Source organism: Cavia porcellus, unplaced genomic scaffold (genome assembly GCF_034190915.1).
Source record: "Cavia porcellus strain 051 isolate PalLab524CR breed Dunkin Hartley unplaced genomic scaffold, mCavPor4.1 scaffold_19, whole genome shotgun sequence".
Taxonomy (NCBI): Eukaryota; Metazoa; Chordata; class Mammalia; order Rodentia; family Caviidae; genus Cavia; species Cavia porcellus.
Window position 1 is genome coordinate 9,729,775 of NW_026947502.1, and position 16,038 is coordinate 9,745,812.

The following is a 16,038-nucleotide window of genomic DNA, read 5'->3' on the forward strand; positions in this document are numbered from 1 at the left end:
ATACTGTATGTGTGAGTGGCTGCTTTTTTGCGGGGATGGGTTGCTGCTGCTGCTGTTGACATAGTTGATGTTGTTGTTAATGAGGTCTAGGTAGGCTGTCTAGGCTGACCTCAGCCTCTTGAGTAGCTAGAATTAACACACACATGCTATCACACCTGGCTAAGTGGCTTCTTCATAGTAAAAGGTCACGCAGCATCTGACACCAGTGGTTCATGATTCTTGACTCCTGGTTGTTCTTTTTACCCATCTAACTCCCGGGGGCTGCATTTTCAGTTCCTTTCCCTTCAGACTGTCATACATAAACCCTGAGGCCTTTAGAAGAGGGACGAGAGAAAGAGTAGATGCATGGCCCAGATATGGTGATGCCTTTCAGTGATTCTGGACTAGAACATGGGGAGACTTGTTGAATATCTCAAGCTTTGTAGATCTTAAGAGAAACTAGTAAAGCAGTATTTTATAATACAGATGGAATCTAGTATTAGAGAATGTTTCAATCTCAAAATCAACACCTCTTCCCAGATCATGCCCTTTGATGACCTCTTTGGGGCTGTGAGGCGTGAGATGACCTTGTGCTACAAATTTCTGTGTTCCCTTACTCCTTTCACCATTGTGATTGGCTCTCGATCTTTTGTGCCTGTTTATTCCCAGTATTTCCCACTGTTCTGGCCTCAGTTCTTTTAAAAGTATTGTAGTCAGGCCAGAGACATGAGGAGAAAGGTAGTGACTGGATAAGGACCTCACATGGCCCAGGCCTACCAGCTGCAATGGTTTTAGAAAGATGGAGCCACATCAGCCCCTCCATTCCAAAATTGGTGCCCGCTCTTGCAGCCTGGCCTGTCTTGGACCTTACAGGAAATGAGTTTGGAGTTTTAGGGGAGAACTCTTTGCAGAGCAGGAAATTACCTTTTGGTTAGGTACGTTGGTTTGCTGTTGCCTTTGGTTCATATTTTTCTTTCTGCCTAGTATATTGTGTCCTTGCTTTCATCTGGCATAATTATGTTGATCCTTTAGTAGCCACTTTTTCAAGGAGGCCTTCACTGACCAACCCCATTCACAGTTGCTTAAGCTCCCTTTCTGCGTGCTGCCAAAAAAACTGTTTATATTCTGTACAGTATTATATTGCAGTTGGCTATGTGGTTGACCTTCTCCCACTGAACCGTAAGGAGAACTTGTCTTATTCAGTATTCTGCTTTTAGGTTTTTCATACAGAGTCTGGTACTGTTGGATACTTGCATTTGTCAGGTCATTGCATATCTGCTATGGCTAGGTCCTAGTCTAGATTCTGAGTGTGTAATGGGAAGCAAGCTGCCTTGCCCCTCCTGAAGCTTCCAGTGTACTAGAAGGTGGATAGTCAGATGAAAGGATGGATACTTGCTGAAATTTTGTGTGTCCCCCACTCCCCACCCCAAAGCTAGCTTCTTGGTAGGATATAAAGGTGAAGAGTGGTTTGTGAATGACTCTTACATGAGCTGTGAGTAGAGGAGCCAGAGCATGTGTGGGACTCCATTTCTCCTTGGCACTGACCCTAGGGAGGATTTGGATGATCCAGTCTGCTGGTATTATCAGGCCAGAGCTGTGATAGTCTCATTCTAAGGAACCAGAGCCTCCCTCCCATGGGACAACTGCTGAGCCTGGCCTGAAGGCCCCTGATGATTCCTTCTTTTTTTTTTTTTTTTTTTTTTTTTTTTGTCTTTATCGTTTTTATCGGTACTGGGGATCGAACTCACGACTGCCTGCTTGCAAGGCAGGTGCTTATGCCGCTGAGCTAAATCCCCAGCCCCTGATGATTCCTTCTTGATCTGTCCCTCTTTCAGAAATCAGAAGAATCCAGGTTTGCCCACCCGACCTCTCTGCCTCAGCACCTTCCGTCCCAGCAGCTGATGTCTAAGGATCAGGATGAGCAAGAGGAGCTAGATTTCCTGTTTGATGAGGAGATGGAACAGATGGATGGGCGGAAGAACACCTTCACCGCCTGGTCTGATGAGGACTCTGACTATGAGATCGATGACCGGGATGTCAACAAGATCCTTATTGTCACCCAGACACCACCTTACATGCGCCGGCACCCTGGAGGGGATCGCACAGGCAACCACACCTCTCGTGCCAAGATGAGTGCTGAGCTGGCCAAGGTCATTAATGATGGGCTCTTCTACTATGAGCAGGACCTGTGGACTGAAAAGTTTGAGCCTGAATATTCCCAGATCAAGGTGAGACTCGTAGAGGAGTGGGACCCAGGCACCAGCAGTTGTGGAGAAGGTGGCTTACTAGCTGTGTGTCCCTGGGCATGTCCCTCCAGTTCAGAGCCTTGTGTCCTCATATGAGATTGGAAATGGGTGACACCTTGCTGGGGCCTAAACAAGATGTGTAAACACTGTGGGAAGGGGATCTACTGTCTTGCCTCAGCATTCAAATTTTAATGTCATATGACAGTTGGCAAGACACTTCTTTGTAGAGAATAGAATAAGGCTTATGATTTATTTCTTCTAGCATCTACCTGATGCTATGAGTTCAGTGCTCACAGCAAAAAAATTAGATGTGTAAGGTGTATAAAGAGCTCTTTAAAAAGGCATCATTTTTTAAAATTTTATTTAAAAGGAAAAAGAACAGAACAAAACAAAACAGTGTAAGGGTACAAGTAATACAGAACTACAAAAAAAAAAAAAAAAAACAAAAAACAGTAAGATGTCACCAGTTAATAGATTACACACTATCATCTTAGAGACAGTGGTTCAAGTCACAGCATCAAAGCATACAAAGTGGACAAACAGTGAGACTGCAAACAGTTGTGTTCAATGATCCAATCAAAAACATTAATATGGTCATCTATTTAACACTCCTAAACACACTTCCTGTTGTATCCTTTAGGGCACTTTTTTTTCCCTCTCTTTATTACAACAAATTTACACATTTTGGGTTTTATTACTCCCATAGTTCTTATTACTTTTTTTTTTTTGGAAGAGAATAAAATCAAACATGACAAAATAAAGCTGTCAGTCGAAACCAAGGATAGACATAGCACATGATGTAAAAACAGAGTACAAGGTTATCAACAATGGTTACCATAAAAAAAAGGCACCTTTTAAAGAGTTTTAAGTACAGAGAGTGGAGAAAAGATAGGTCTAGTCCAAATGCCTCGGTTTTCAGAGAGAGTGGCGGAGGGTGAGCCTTTGGGAGCATGTGTAACAAGTGTGTGGGGGCATTGCTCAGCTGCTGTGTGACAAGGCAGTAGCAGGAGAGGTGGGGAGGCACTGGAGCGCCTGGGGAGTCAGCAGGCAGCTAACTCAGCACTGGCCTCTCTGGATTAGCATCTGTGTGCCAAGGTAACTGGGTTTGGGGAATGCTGATGGGCAGCTGAGAGCCTGGGGACCAGAATTCCCTGTGTGTGTGTGTGTGTGCGCGCGCGCGCGTGAGTGTGTGGGTGTACGCATGGGCCTGGCTCTCTACTTCCTGCCAGCCTTGATTCCTGAGCAGGCCAGAGCAGCTTTCTAACATCTTTCATCACCCATCTCATATCCTTTACAGCAAGAAGTTGAGAATTTCAAGAAAGTCAACATGATCAGCCGGGAGCAGTTTGACACGCTGACCCCAGAACCCCCTGTGGATCCCAACCAGGAAGTTCCTCCTGGGCCACCACGGTTCCAACAAGGTGAGGGGCAGGCCCTAGAGACCTGGTGTGGGCCGGAGGGCCAGAGGGACCAGAGGGACCAGAGGCCTACTTCTGCTTGCTGACCCCTCTCCGCCTGTGCAGTTCCCACTGACGCCCTGGCCAACAAGCTGTTTGGTGCTCCTGAGCCCTCCACCATCGCCCGCTCTCTCCCGACCACTGTCCCAGAATCGCCAAACTACCGTAATGCCAGGACCCCCCGCACACCCCGGACCCCACAACTCAAAGACTCAAGCCAGACGTCACGGTTTTACCCAGTGGTGAAAGAAGGACGGACGCTAGATGCCAAGGTGAGGCCCCTGCTGCCCCTTCCAGGGCTTGGCTTTTCTCCCCTGCCTTGTATGAACCAGGGCAGTGCCAAGGGCCCTGCTCGCTCTGTCCTCCGGCTGTAGGACACTAACATTGAGTAACCACATCTACAAAATACACCACACTTGCAAGTGGTGTCCTGAGAAGGACCGACTAGGTGTGAGGCCTTGGGCAGATCACCTCGCTCCCTGCCGCCATTCCCTCACCTGTGAAGTAGCCGGACCAGTTGCTGCCTCATGCCTTGAGCATTAGTGGGAGAACAGATAGGGAAATGCTGTTGTAACATGTGGGGTGCCAGGTGCAGAGGAAGGTGTCTGCTGCTTTGAGACTCCTATAAGTACCTCAGAATTGTAGGAGTACAGATAACAAGACTTGGACTGACCTTTACAGATGCCTCGAAAAAGGAAGACAAGGCACAGCTCAAACCCACCCTTAGAGAGCCACGTGGGCTGGGTGATGGACTCCCGAGAGCACAGACCCCGGACCGCATCCATCAGGTACTGGGACACTGGGTGGGGAGAGAGCAGGCTGCCTGTAGGGTGGAGATCCTGACTAGGAAGTCCACCAGACCATGATGATTGTTCTGAATTAGCTAAATCCAAGCAGCCAATGATGGGGAAAGCTTATTAGCCCAGGCCATGAGAAAGGGAAGTATTCTGAAGTAGTGTCACATCCATGAGACCTGGCTCTGTATGCTTAGAGAAAGCAGTATCTCTGATGGCCAAATCTGAGTATCTGCTGTTTGCCTAAAATAGAATGGCCAGGTCATTGAATAAAATTAGAGGGGTAAAGCCAGGCACAGTGGCGCACACCTGTAATCCTCGTACTGAGGCAGAAGGATCTCTAGTTCAAGTTCCATCTGGGCACCTTAGATTCTATTTCAAAGTCAGACATAAAAAGGTCTGGGGATATAGCCTGGCAGTAGAGCAACCTTGGGTTCAGTCCACAAGTGCTAGGGGGAAAAAAATGTAAGAACGGGAGCTGTAAGTCAGTGCTAGACCAGGTGCTTAGCCTACCTGATGCTATGAGGTCAGTGCTCACAGCAAAAAAGAAAAGCAGGGTGTTATCCCAGCTATCCTGGAGGATGAAGCAAGAGGATTGCAAGTTCTCAACCCAGCCAAGGCAACTTAGCAGGACAGTGGAGTCCTTGCCTAGAGTGCTCAAGGCTCAGGACTCCTTGGCCCCACCTGGGCTCTATGGACTCATCTTCTCTAGAGGCCTGACTCCTTTTCATGTGCTTTTAATAAAGTAACCTGTGCTCGTTACCTGCTGGAAGCCAAGATTTAAAAGCCACTGAAGGCAGAAAATAGTGTTTTGACAAAAATACAGATGGATTAATGCATGATAGGTCATTAAGGAAAGCTAAATGTTACAGTTTAGATGAATAAAGGGTTAGATGTTCAGATTTGAGGCATTGGACAGTTCATTTAATAGCTGTTTACCCAGGAGGAGTCTCACGGTCTCCACGAGCCTCAGTGACCTTTTCTTCAAACCTTTGAAGGGTGATGCAAAAAAATTTGTCAGCCTCTTGAGTGTAAGTAAGTTAGGGATCCCAGCATAATATGACAGGCTGGATCTTAGCTTATAGAAGGCATCAGAGGGACCCCTCCTCACTTTATGGCAGTTCAGCTGAGGAGAACCTGGTGATACTGTCTTTCTGTCATCTCTGTAGTTCTAGCCCCTCAGAAGGGACACCTGCAGTTGGCAGCTATGGCTGCACTCCTCAGTCGCTGCCCAAGTTCCAGCATCCTTCCCATGAGCTGCTCAAGGAAAATGGCTTCACACAACATGTCTACCACAAGTATCGCAGGCGCTGCCTTAATGGTAAGAAGTGGAGGAGTGGGCTCACCCTTGGGGCCGGCACAGTACTTGGTTCCAGAGCGTAACAGCTGGAGGGCAGGGAGCAGGTGACTATTTTTTGGCCTTAGAAGGAGAAGTGACATGACATGGTAATAAGAAAGGATAAAGTTAGGTTCAAGGCTCAGGATAGATGCTTTTGAAGGGAGCTAAGCACTCAGAATGTTTCCATTCCTTGATCTTGTGGATACAGAAAATGACAGCATAATTGCCAACTGAGTGGCCCAGTGAGGCCCACTATCCATCAGTAAAGTGTGCAGGAGGTGGGCGGTTCCATAGAGCTCAGGTTGCCATGAAAGGGCTTGTGGCTAAATCCAGCCTGGGGACTGGTTTATGACTGGAGTTATGAACAGCTTTTACATTTAAGGGGTTGTAGGAGAAAAAAGAGTTGGTGATAGAGATTTGTTGCCTGCAAAGCCTGAAATACTTTGTGATCTTTTGTAATATAAAGTTTGCTCACCTCTGTTTTAGAAGAACTTCAATAGATGCTCTTGCGTATTTTCTTTTATCACAAAATGAAATACCTTTTAATTGTAGGTATTGTGATAAACTGGAAAGTACAAAACCTGGGTACTATATTCTTGGTGCACCTGCCTCTCTTGTGTGTGTGTTGGGATATAATTTACATACCATACCATTTACTTATCATGACTTGTAATGTGTTCATAGTTGTGCATCCATCGCCAGAATTAATTCTAGGACAGTACCACAAGCAAAGATCTGTACCCCTCCTGCTCATTCCCTGTGCCGTGAGCTTGACTCCACAACATAGTCCTTCCAGCTCTGCACAACTACCAGTCTATTTTCTGTTTCTGTGGATTTGCTAATTCTGGATGTTTTATGTGAATGGAATCTTAATGTATGACTCCCTGCCCTTAGTGTGTTTTCAGGGTTTACCCAGGCACTGTGCCATTGAGGTATATATATCCTCGACCCCTCATATGGCACTTTATGACTAATCATATTTTGCTTTTCAGTGATTGGTGTTAGGAGTTTCTACTTTTTTGTTTGTTATCAGTAGTGATGCTCTTACGTGTTTTTGTATACACTTTCTCTATGGGCTTATTTCCATTTATCTTGGGTGAAGTGTGGCATTGCTGGCTTGTTTGGTAGCCATGGTAAACTTGCAGAGAGCTTTCAGACTGCTTTCTGTAGTGGTGTCACCACATTACATTCTCACAATGTGTATCTTTTTGGAGAAGGCTACTCTAGTTTTTTTAAAGCTGTATTATTTGTCCTATTACTAAATCTAGGAGTGTACTCTGGGTAGAAGTCCTTCGCTATGTGATCAGCAAATACGTTCTCCCATCCAGTGGGTTGTCTTTTTCACTGGGGTTTAAACCCAAGGCCTTTGAAAGAATCAACTCCTCGGTCCTTTTATTTTTGAGAAAGGGTTTGTAAGTTACCTGGCTGGGTGTGAACTTAGGATTGCCTCAGCTTCTCAGAGTGATGGAATTGCAGGCATGTGCTGCAGTACCTGGCTTTTTTCACTTTTTTAGTGTACAACTGTTTGTTTGTTTTTTCTGTATAATTTTATTGCTTGTACTTTTGCTGTTGAGTAATTTCTTGGTATTACTATATTGTACTTGTTACTAGTGATGAGAAGTATTTGCAGTTGGTTAGAGAATTCTTAAATTACTTGGTCATGTTTTGCCTTGTTCTGCCTACACTTGAAAGTGATATCAGTTGAGATGCAGAACTAGACTGGTGGCCTAGCAGAGAAGCTGGTGCCCCCATTTTAGGTGGTAAGAAGCAAGCAGCAGGAAATAGGACAGGATGGTTGGTGCTCAGTGAATATCTGCCGGGTGACTGAAGCAGCTCTTGATGAAGCATGTAGAAGTCCAAGACAAAGGACCCATTCTTAGGTTGCACCTGACCCTCACCCGTGGCTTCCTTCCTTCCCTGTCAGAGCGGAAGCGCTTGGGCATTGGCCAGTCTCAGGAGATGAACACCCTATTCCGCTTCTGGTCCTTCTTCCTCCGAGATCACTTCAACAAGAAGATGTATGAGGAGTTCAAGCAGCTGGCTTTGGAGGATGCTAAAGAAGGCTACAGGTGAGCAGGCGTGGGCCAGGCCGCTAGCTGGTGCTTGAGGCTGGCAAGCCCCCCCCATTGAGTCATCCAGGGCTGGAGCCGGAAATGCCTTGTGTATGTTTATGCCTTGCATATATATTATTTTAAAACAAATACTGTAGTAAATTTTCACATGGTTCACATTTCAGAGAATTTAAAAGGGCGTTTAGTGAAAAGTCTCCTCAGCCATGACTCTCCTGTCTCAATTTCTTTAACTCTTCCTCTCCCATACCACCACCATCCCTGTTTTTGTTTGTACAAAGATGGTCTTGCATGCTATGTACGGTTGTTGGCTGTGTTTTGCAAATTTTTTCTTAATACTTTATCTTGGAATCATTCTGTATTTGTACTGTAGCATCATCTTACAGTATATGAGTATACTGTGATTTAATGCATCCTAGTAATGGAAGCTTGGGTTGATGACAAGTATTTTGCTATACAAAACCCTTTTTAAAAAGTTCCGTTTCCTGCTGCCCTGATTTTCATAGTAAAACCCTAGAAGTAAGTTGAGTGTTGTCCAGAGACAGCAAAGAGCAATGTGCCACTGTCGAGATTGTCCTGAGTGTACTTCTGATGCCGACTTTTATCTATAAGCATGAGCATTTCCCCATGTTGTGCAAATGTTTATCTTCTTTTCATTTTTACAGAAGCTGTTAAGCACTTTTTGTAGAAAGTTTAGGAAAAACAACTGAGAAAGATCTTTTGAATATCCAACTTGCAAAGGATATATGAGTATTTTTTATATTTTGCCCTTCTGGGCTTTGCATACATTCATAGATGTGAAGGTGACATATTTATTTATAAAAACAGGGTTATTTAGCATGACACTTCAAAACGTGTTTTCCACTTGATAAGACATGTATTGCAAACATTTTTCAGTATCTCACTACATATTTATGCTATAATTTTTAACAATTTATATTCCTTTTTGTGGATCTGGATTTTCTCAACTGCTTCTCTGTTAGAATTTTGTGTATACAGCTGCTGTGAATGTTTTATACTCTGATAAAATCTTTTTTTTTTTTTTTTTTAATCTTTTTTATCTTTTTGAGACAAGAGTTTCACTATGCAGCTCAGGCTGGCTTGGAACTCACTTTGTAGGCCAGGCCAGTCTTGTACTCATGGCAGTCCTCCTGCCTCAGCCTCCCTAGTGCTGGGATTACAGACAGGTGTGCACCACCATGCCCAGCCCTATACTCTGATAAAATGTTAATCCATATTTTTTTGGCCATTTCCTTGGCGCAGATTTCCTAGAAGTGAAATTTCTGACTCAGATAATTGGACAGGCACACTAATTGGCATGGTTAAATGGCTTCACGGAGAACTTCTGCCAGGGGTTGACAGTTTTTCTGTAAAAGCACAGATAAGCCAGACATAGTGGTACACACTCCTAGCACTTTGGGAGGCTGACAAAGGGATCACAACTTTGAGCCCACTCTGAGCAAACTTGGCATAACCTTGTCCTTAGGGAAAAGCACAGGTTTGTGGGCTGTAAGGTCTCTGTCCAGCTACTCAGCTCTGCTTTTAAAGCAGAAAGCAGCCAGGGGTAACATATGATAGAACAGGAGTGAAGAAATGGGGATGTGGAGGCACGAATGGAGTGCACTGCCCCCTGCTAAACCGTGAACATTTGATGCTGGAGCTACCTACCCTGGCCTTAAATAATTAGCCTTTTTCAAGAGTATTTGCCACTTTTTCAGTATAGCAAGAGCTCCCTATTTCTCTTTCATACTTCCCCTACTGTCACAAATAGGTAGGTACATTTCTGCATTTTGTGGATAAAGACACTGTGCCCTGAGATCTCTGATGTCTCTTCCCACAGATATGGTTTAGAGTGCCTTTTTCGATACTATAGCTATGGTCTGGAAAAGAAGTTCCGGTTGGACATATTCAAGGATTTCCAGGAGGAAACTGTGAAGGACTATGAAGCTGGTAAGAGTTAGAGCTGGTTCTGCGCACACCCCGGTCCTCTAGGCCTTCCTGCCACCGCCCCGGTCACTGCGCACTCCCCTCTCTCCCTTTACCCTCCTCTGCTCAACGCTCTGGCTTCTCATTACCCTTTTCTCCTGCTCTTTCACTGTAGGCCAGCTCTATGGGTTGGAGAAGTTCTGGGCCTTCTTGAAATATTCCAAAGCCAAAAATTTGGACATTGACCCCAAACTACAAGAATACCTCGGCAAATTCCGACGTCTAGAAGACTTCCGAGTAGATGTAAGTGAAAGGTCTCAATGCTTTCAACTCATTTGTGCTGAAAAGAGACTTGTTCCAGGAATCGGGGTGCTCAGATCTGGTCCCAGTTGTGCTACTAACCCAGGGAACTCCCTAGTTTGGGTTTTATATGCTGTTTCCCCACCTGTAAAGTGGAAGGTGAGGCTAGACCAGGAAGTGGAGAGGTATGTAGTTGCTCCACTCTGCGTTGTCGATATTGCTAAGGTGTCTTAAGGTTCTTTAAACTCTTCCAACCTTCCTTGCTGCTGTGCCCAAGTTCACCACTAAGAGTCAAAACTAGGATCTCCAGGTGGATGTGGGGTACAGTCCTATAATCCCAGCACTCAGGAGGCTGAGGCAAGGATTGTTGGAAGTACATGGCCAGCCTGGGCTGCAAAGTGAGTCCAAGGCCAGCCTGAACTGCATAGCTAGACCCTGTCTCAAAAAGCCCAAAAATATAAATAAAGGAAAAAAAATCGCCACAAGTACTGTTTATGTTAGGATTGAATATCCACAATAAATACATTTGCCCTTTCTGAAAAAAAAATTCCCAATCCGAAAGCTGGTAAATTGAGGTCCTGTGCTTGTTTTCTGGATCAGTGCCTCAACAGTGACATCCAGTGGTGGGTCTGGATCATTGCTGGTGTCCTGTCAAAGGAAGTTGTTGGAGTTACCGGTTCAGCAAATTCTGATTGGGTATCCCTCTGCCAAGTGCTTCAGAGTCTCTAGAGATGAGAAAGGACTCTGACAAGTTTATGATGGCTGGGGGTGTGGCTCAGTAGCAAAGTGTGTACTTAAACTGCCATCGAGTATTGACTCTGCCTATGTAATAGGCACTCGACATGTACACTGATCTCTTGGAACCAGGGTGGTAAGGAGGCAGGGAATACTACTGTCTTGCACAGATGGGTAAATGAACGCTCCTGACTCCATAAGGGACAGTGTCAACACTGCTTGGCTCTCCCAGTATAAAGAGAACCTGTTCAGGACAGGGCTGCAGAGAACTCTTCTGTGATAGGTAGACCAGGGGGAACAACGGCTCACAGGTTTGGTACCCCAACAAGGAAGCAAGTGTCCTCACATTTGTAGAATTTTTGGTAATGAAGAGGGCAGACCGGAGGTGGTCTGATTCCCATTTCATTGGGCTTTTAGGGGACTGAGGGAGATTGAGGTGATCCCCAGGAGCATTTGTCCTCTTGAGCGCAGCATAGCATGCTGCATGCCACATTGCACATACAGTTTCCTTTGTAGCACCTCTCTTCTCAGATGGAAGCAGAAACTTATGTGGATAAAAGCCTGGTTTTTAGGACTAAGTGGACCTAAATTTTGTGTTTGCCACTTGCCAGCTATATGACCCTGAGCAATTACATTTCTGTGGCAGTTTCCTGATCTGTAAAATTGGTTAATGGTGTCAACATTCAAGGGTGATTTGGACCTCATGAGAGAATGGGCATAAATAAGCCCAGTGCTTTGTATAGAAAAATGCTTAATATTCTTGTTTAAGGTCAGACCCCTTTCCTTACCTACATTTGGAGGCAGACTGTCATCTGCAGACAGCCCTGGTAAGAAGTTGTGGGACATGTCCCATAGTCTACCTGTGACTCTCTCCTCTTTTGTAGCCCCCCATGGGTGAGGAGGGCAACCACAAGCGACATCCAGTGGTAGCAGGTGGTGGCAGTGGTGAGGGCAGGAAGCGATGCCCTTCCCAGTCTTCCAGCAGGCCTGCTGCCACGATCAGCCAACCCCCTACACCACCTACTGGCCAGCCCATCCAGGAAGAGGCTAAATGGACAAGCCAGCACATGGACACACAGACTTTGGGAAAGTGAAAAGCCCTTAGCCCCTGGGGTTTTGGGGAAGGGGTAGGGTGAGTAAGGGTCCATGGGGGTGCCCAGTCCCAGGAGAGAGGACAGAGAAGGGACAAGCCTGGAGTCAATAGGACAGGCCTCCGTGCTAAGTTAGCAGTGTGTACACCATTTGGGCTGTTAGAGGTACCCCTGGACAGGAGCCTACACGCATCCCCTTCCCCTCCTCTCTCCACAACTCTTCCATCCTAGCTTCTAAGGGGGGGAGGGAAAGGGGAGATTTTTTATATATATATATACATATATATATATCAAGTTTTAAATTATTGATAGTTTGTCTGGATTACCAAAATCACTCTTTAGCCCTGCTTGCGGCTAGTAGGCCGCAGTCCTGGTCCCCACCCACAGCCGCCTCCTCCCCCAAAGCCAACTATGCAGCCCACAAGAAGGCCCTGCAGGCCTGTGGAAGGCTCTGACAGCACCTGGGCCCCGGGAGAGCAGCCCCCTGACCACCTGGGGTCCACCATGGCTGTGCTCTCCTCACTGTCCCCACCTTGCCCTTCTGCCACCTTCTGGGAGAAGGAAACCAAAGGATCTAAAAGTGGGGGTCGGGGGAAGGTTTCAGCTTCTCCCCACTCCCTCTCCCCACTTCCCTTACTTCCCAGCCCAGAGAAACGCTGCTCATACCAGAAAAGACTATTGAAAGATGATTTATTTTTTTTTTCTCTGACCTTTCCATCCTTGGGAAAATAGAAAAGTTAAAAAAAAAGAAAAAAAAAAAAGAAAAAAAGAAAAAATTGACCATTTAAAAAAAAAAATCAGAAAACCCTTTCCTGATCCATAGAAAGTGATGTCTTTCCCTTCTCCTTAGAATTTTTTGTTTGTTTTGTTCTTGGAAATAATATTTTTTTAAAAGTTGCCTTATTGTGGAGCGGGAATCTGAAATAATACCCAAATGCCTGTTTTCCTCGGTGGAGTCAACCCGAAGAGCTCCCACCTTCTCTGGATGTGCCTGGGCGTAGACTGGCTGGACTCCTCCTCTGGACTGAGTTGCATGTACAGTGCCTCCCCTGGAGGCAAGAGAGTTGGGGCGACTCGTGCTGGAGCCGTGCCCAGAGCACCCCTGCTGTTGCATTGTTAGAAGCTGACGTCTTGTGTCTGTATACTGCTGCCACTGTCGTGTCCTCACCTCGCTTGCTGTTGCCTCACGCCAGGCCCTGTCCTGCCGTGATGCCCTTCATCCTACTCTTGGGACCCCAAGGCCAAGTTCAAACTGTTGGAAAACAGAGTTGGCCTGGATGTGGAACACACTCATCCTCAGCCTGGACGCCTCCCCCGTGCCAGAGGGGACACGTGAACACCTGGCAGCTGAGGCCTGACTGCATTTCTCATGTTGTCCTGAAAAGTCTCTGAGACCTTAAGGAAGCTTTGTCTCATAAAAGGTGGCGGAATGTGCCGTTGTCCTCCAAGGGTCTGGTGAGGTCTCCCCATCTTGCAACCCCCCCTCTACAAACCATCTCTGCCTGCCCTCTAATTGACTGTGCCTGGCAATGAGAGATGAGGAGGAACGGGGGGCTGGGGGGAATCCTGCCAATCGGCGAGGCCCTGTGGCAGGAAGGTATATGTGGACATAGAGTATACCTGACTCTCTTCTCCAGCCACTGACCGCCTGAGCTGGGTTGTGAATGACCATGGAATGGCTGGAGTCTACCGTTGTCAGAAACGAGGGAGGGTGATGGACTGACCCACAGACTGGGACGTGTGTTTCCTATGGGCCTGACTGCACATTTGCCTCCAGCAGGAAGAGTTTGTGGTCTCGTTGCTTAGCTACTGCAGTGTCATTGACCCTCCTGTTCCGGTGGCTTCCACCATTGGCCAAGAGGTTGGGAGTAGGAAAGCGTATCCCAGGCTGGCAGGACTCGCCCTCTGTCACGGGTGCCTCGCTTCTTTTAGCCCTGGGCCCCCCGCCATAGTGTGTGGGAAGCCCATTGCAGCTCCTGTGACCCAGTCCTCAATCCACGGAGGAGTGTCTGGTTTCCGCTGTGAAGGTGGCGCTCGTGCCTTTCCCTGACAGGTCTGGTTGATGCCTGCCCCACATGGTACCCGATGCTGGACTCCTGTACCCTCTTTTCCTGCTCTTCGTTTCTTCCTTTGCTTCAAGTCACTCAGCCCCGTACTGTATCTAGCACCACAGAAACCTCAGTGTTTGGCCTCTGCTGCGCTTGGGCACAAGAAAGCCTTGGAGGTGGGGCAAAGGCCGTTCTCATCTAGAATGTACTCCCAGGCCAGGGCTGCTGCCTCTCCGGATCCTCTCACACAAGCCCAGAGGAGGAAGCCCTTTGGGGGTGGGGAGGGTGGGGATTTCATCTCAACCTAGGCTGAGGAGGGAGGGGGGCTTTTTATTTTTTTGTAACATGTTAGGAGTTAATGTTGCAAAGAGTAGTTTACATCTTTACTTTCTGAAGACACTTGAATTTAGGACCGATGTATCCTGTGACAAGCATGCCAAGAGTGGCTGGGGCCATCAAGGCTAGCCACTTACACCGCCCCCTTCCCAAGGCAGTCTTAAGACCCAAGACTCGCAACAGCACTCACAGACCCGTGTACCTTCTCCCTTCCCTGGGCCGGGCTGAGCCAGTGCAGCCTGCGGTGTCACAGTGAAGAGCCAGGCTCAGGCTCATGCGGGGCAGGCTGTGTCCACCCGCCTGAGCCCAGAAGCCAATGCACTACCACTAGAGGAAGCTCCGGCCCCCTGGGGCTCGGAGGTGCTGAGCCTTGTCAGAGTTGTTCAGTGTTTCTGTTTTGTTGCATTGTAGCTTTTCCCCCTTCCCTGATTGATTCACAGACAAAAGCTGCTCAGAAGGTCCCAGAAGTGGGGAGGTGGGGAGGGGCAAGACAAGGAGTTGTTAGGATGGGTGAGTTTTTTGCCAAAAGCTTGAGCAGAGTGGTCTGGATTACATGGTACCCTCCTGAGTGGGAACTCCAGAGTACCTGTATGGAAGGGGCCCTAGATTCTCCCCCACTCCCTGTGCTTCCTCCTCCACCTGTGTTGATGGCAGAGGCAGAGAAGAGAACTTTCAGCCCATGTCTCACTGGAGAGGAAAACTTGTCATCTGGCTTTGCGGAGAAGGTTCCACCTTACGCTCGTAGTACATTATCTTTACCATGTGCTAGGATATCACACTTAAAAGGACAAAAAAAATGTAAAATACTTGAATGAGCTTGTATTATAACATTAATATTATTGAGAGTATCTGCTTCCCAGGCTGAAGTGATTCATTCATTAGTCCTGCTTTAGTCCTTTGTAATTTGTGGTAATTATGCTTTTCTTTTTAATACAAAAAATGTATAAAAATAAAAATATGAAAAGGCAAAATACTGGCTGGTCTTCCTTCACTTTGGGGCCCTTCTGCTAGGTATGGGAGATGGACCCAGTTGGGGTCCCCAGACCCAGGGGAACCAACCCCCTGCCCTGCATGTGCATGTGGAATCCCAGGTGAACACTAGAAGTGGGCTGAAACCCCAGGATGCCGCCTGCTCTCACTTCTGTGGCAGACACCAAAGGTAAACATGAATGCCATGCTGGTAAAGAAGATTTTAAGATTATTGTGGAGATTAGGGATGTAGCTGTATGGCACAGTGCCTGCTTGATTTTGATTCCTGATTAAAAAACAAAACAGTAGGGGCTGGGGATTTAGCTCAGCGGCATAAGCATCTGCCTTGAAAGGCGGTTGTGAGTTCGATCCCCGGTACCGATAAAAAGAAAAAAGACAAAAAAAAAAAAACCAAAACAAAACAGTAAAGCCTTGGATTTTGAGTAACTTGTTCTGAAAGTATTCCGTAAGACTAGTTACTAGTAAGTCTTTAGATGGTAAGCTAGCATGCATTACAAGGAGGTGATATCATGTGTCACATCACAGCTGAGCCAGTGATCCTCCTCCTCTGTCTCTGGCTGTGAGATGATCATCTCCCAACAGTAAGAAGTTGTGGAGATCTCATCTGCAGAGGAGAAAAGGTGGGAGGAATCCTTCACTTCAGGTAAGATTAGGAGATACAGAAAACCTCGATTTTGTAGAAGAGCACCACCCTAATAGGCTGCAGTGATCTGATGAATCTTTCATGA

At 46.7% G+C, this 16,038-nt stretch overlaps 1 protein-coding gene across 3 annotated transcripts in view; it reads left to right on the forward strand.

Moving 5' to 3' along the window:
• Larp1 (La ribonucleoprotein 1, translational regulator) overlaps positions 1 to 15,291 on the forward strand; it is an 88,193-nt gene extending 72,902 nt beyond the window's left edge. For all 3 annotated transcript variants that reach the window (XM_063230693.1, XM_063230691.1, XM_063230692.1), the window contains exons 11-19: positions 1,815 to 2,207; positions 3,523 to 3,646; positions 3,749 to 3,954; positions 4,364 to 4,470; positions 5,646 to 5,797; positions 7,740 to 7,884; positions 9,725 to 9,834; positions 9,986 to 10,113; positions 11,730 to 15,291. In XM_063230693.1, the coding sequence (XP_063086763.1) occupies positions 1,815 to 2,207; positions 3,523 to 3,646; positions 3,749 to 3,954; positions 4,364 to 4,470; positions 5,646 to 5,797; positions 7,740 to 7,884; positions 9,725 to 9,834; positions 9,986 to 10,113; positions 11,730 to 11,939 (1,575 nt within the window). In that variant the 3' untranslated portion in view covers positions 11,940 to 15,291. The remainder of the gene's footprint in view (positions 1 to 1,814; positions 2,208 to 3,522; positions 3,647 to 3,748; positions 3,955 to 4,363; positions 4,471 to 5,645; positions 5,798 to 7,739; positions 7,885 to 9,724; positions 9,835 to 9,985; positions 10,114 to 11,729) is intronic.
• The last annotated feature ends 747 nt before the right edge of the window (positions 15,292 to 16,038 follow it).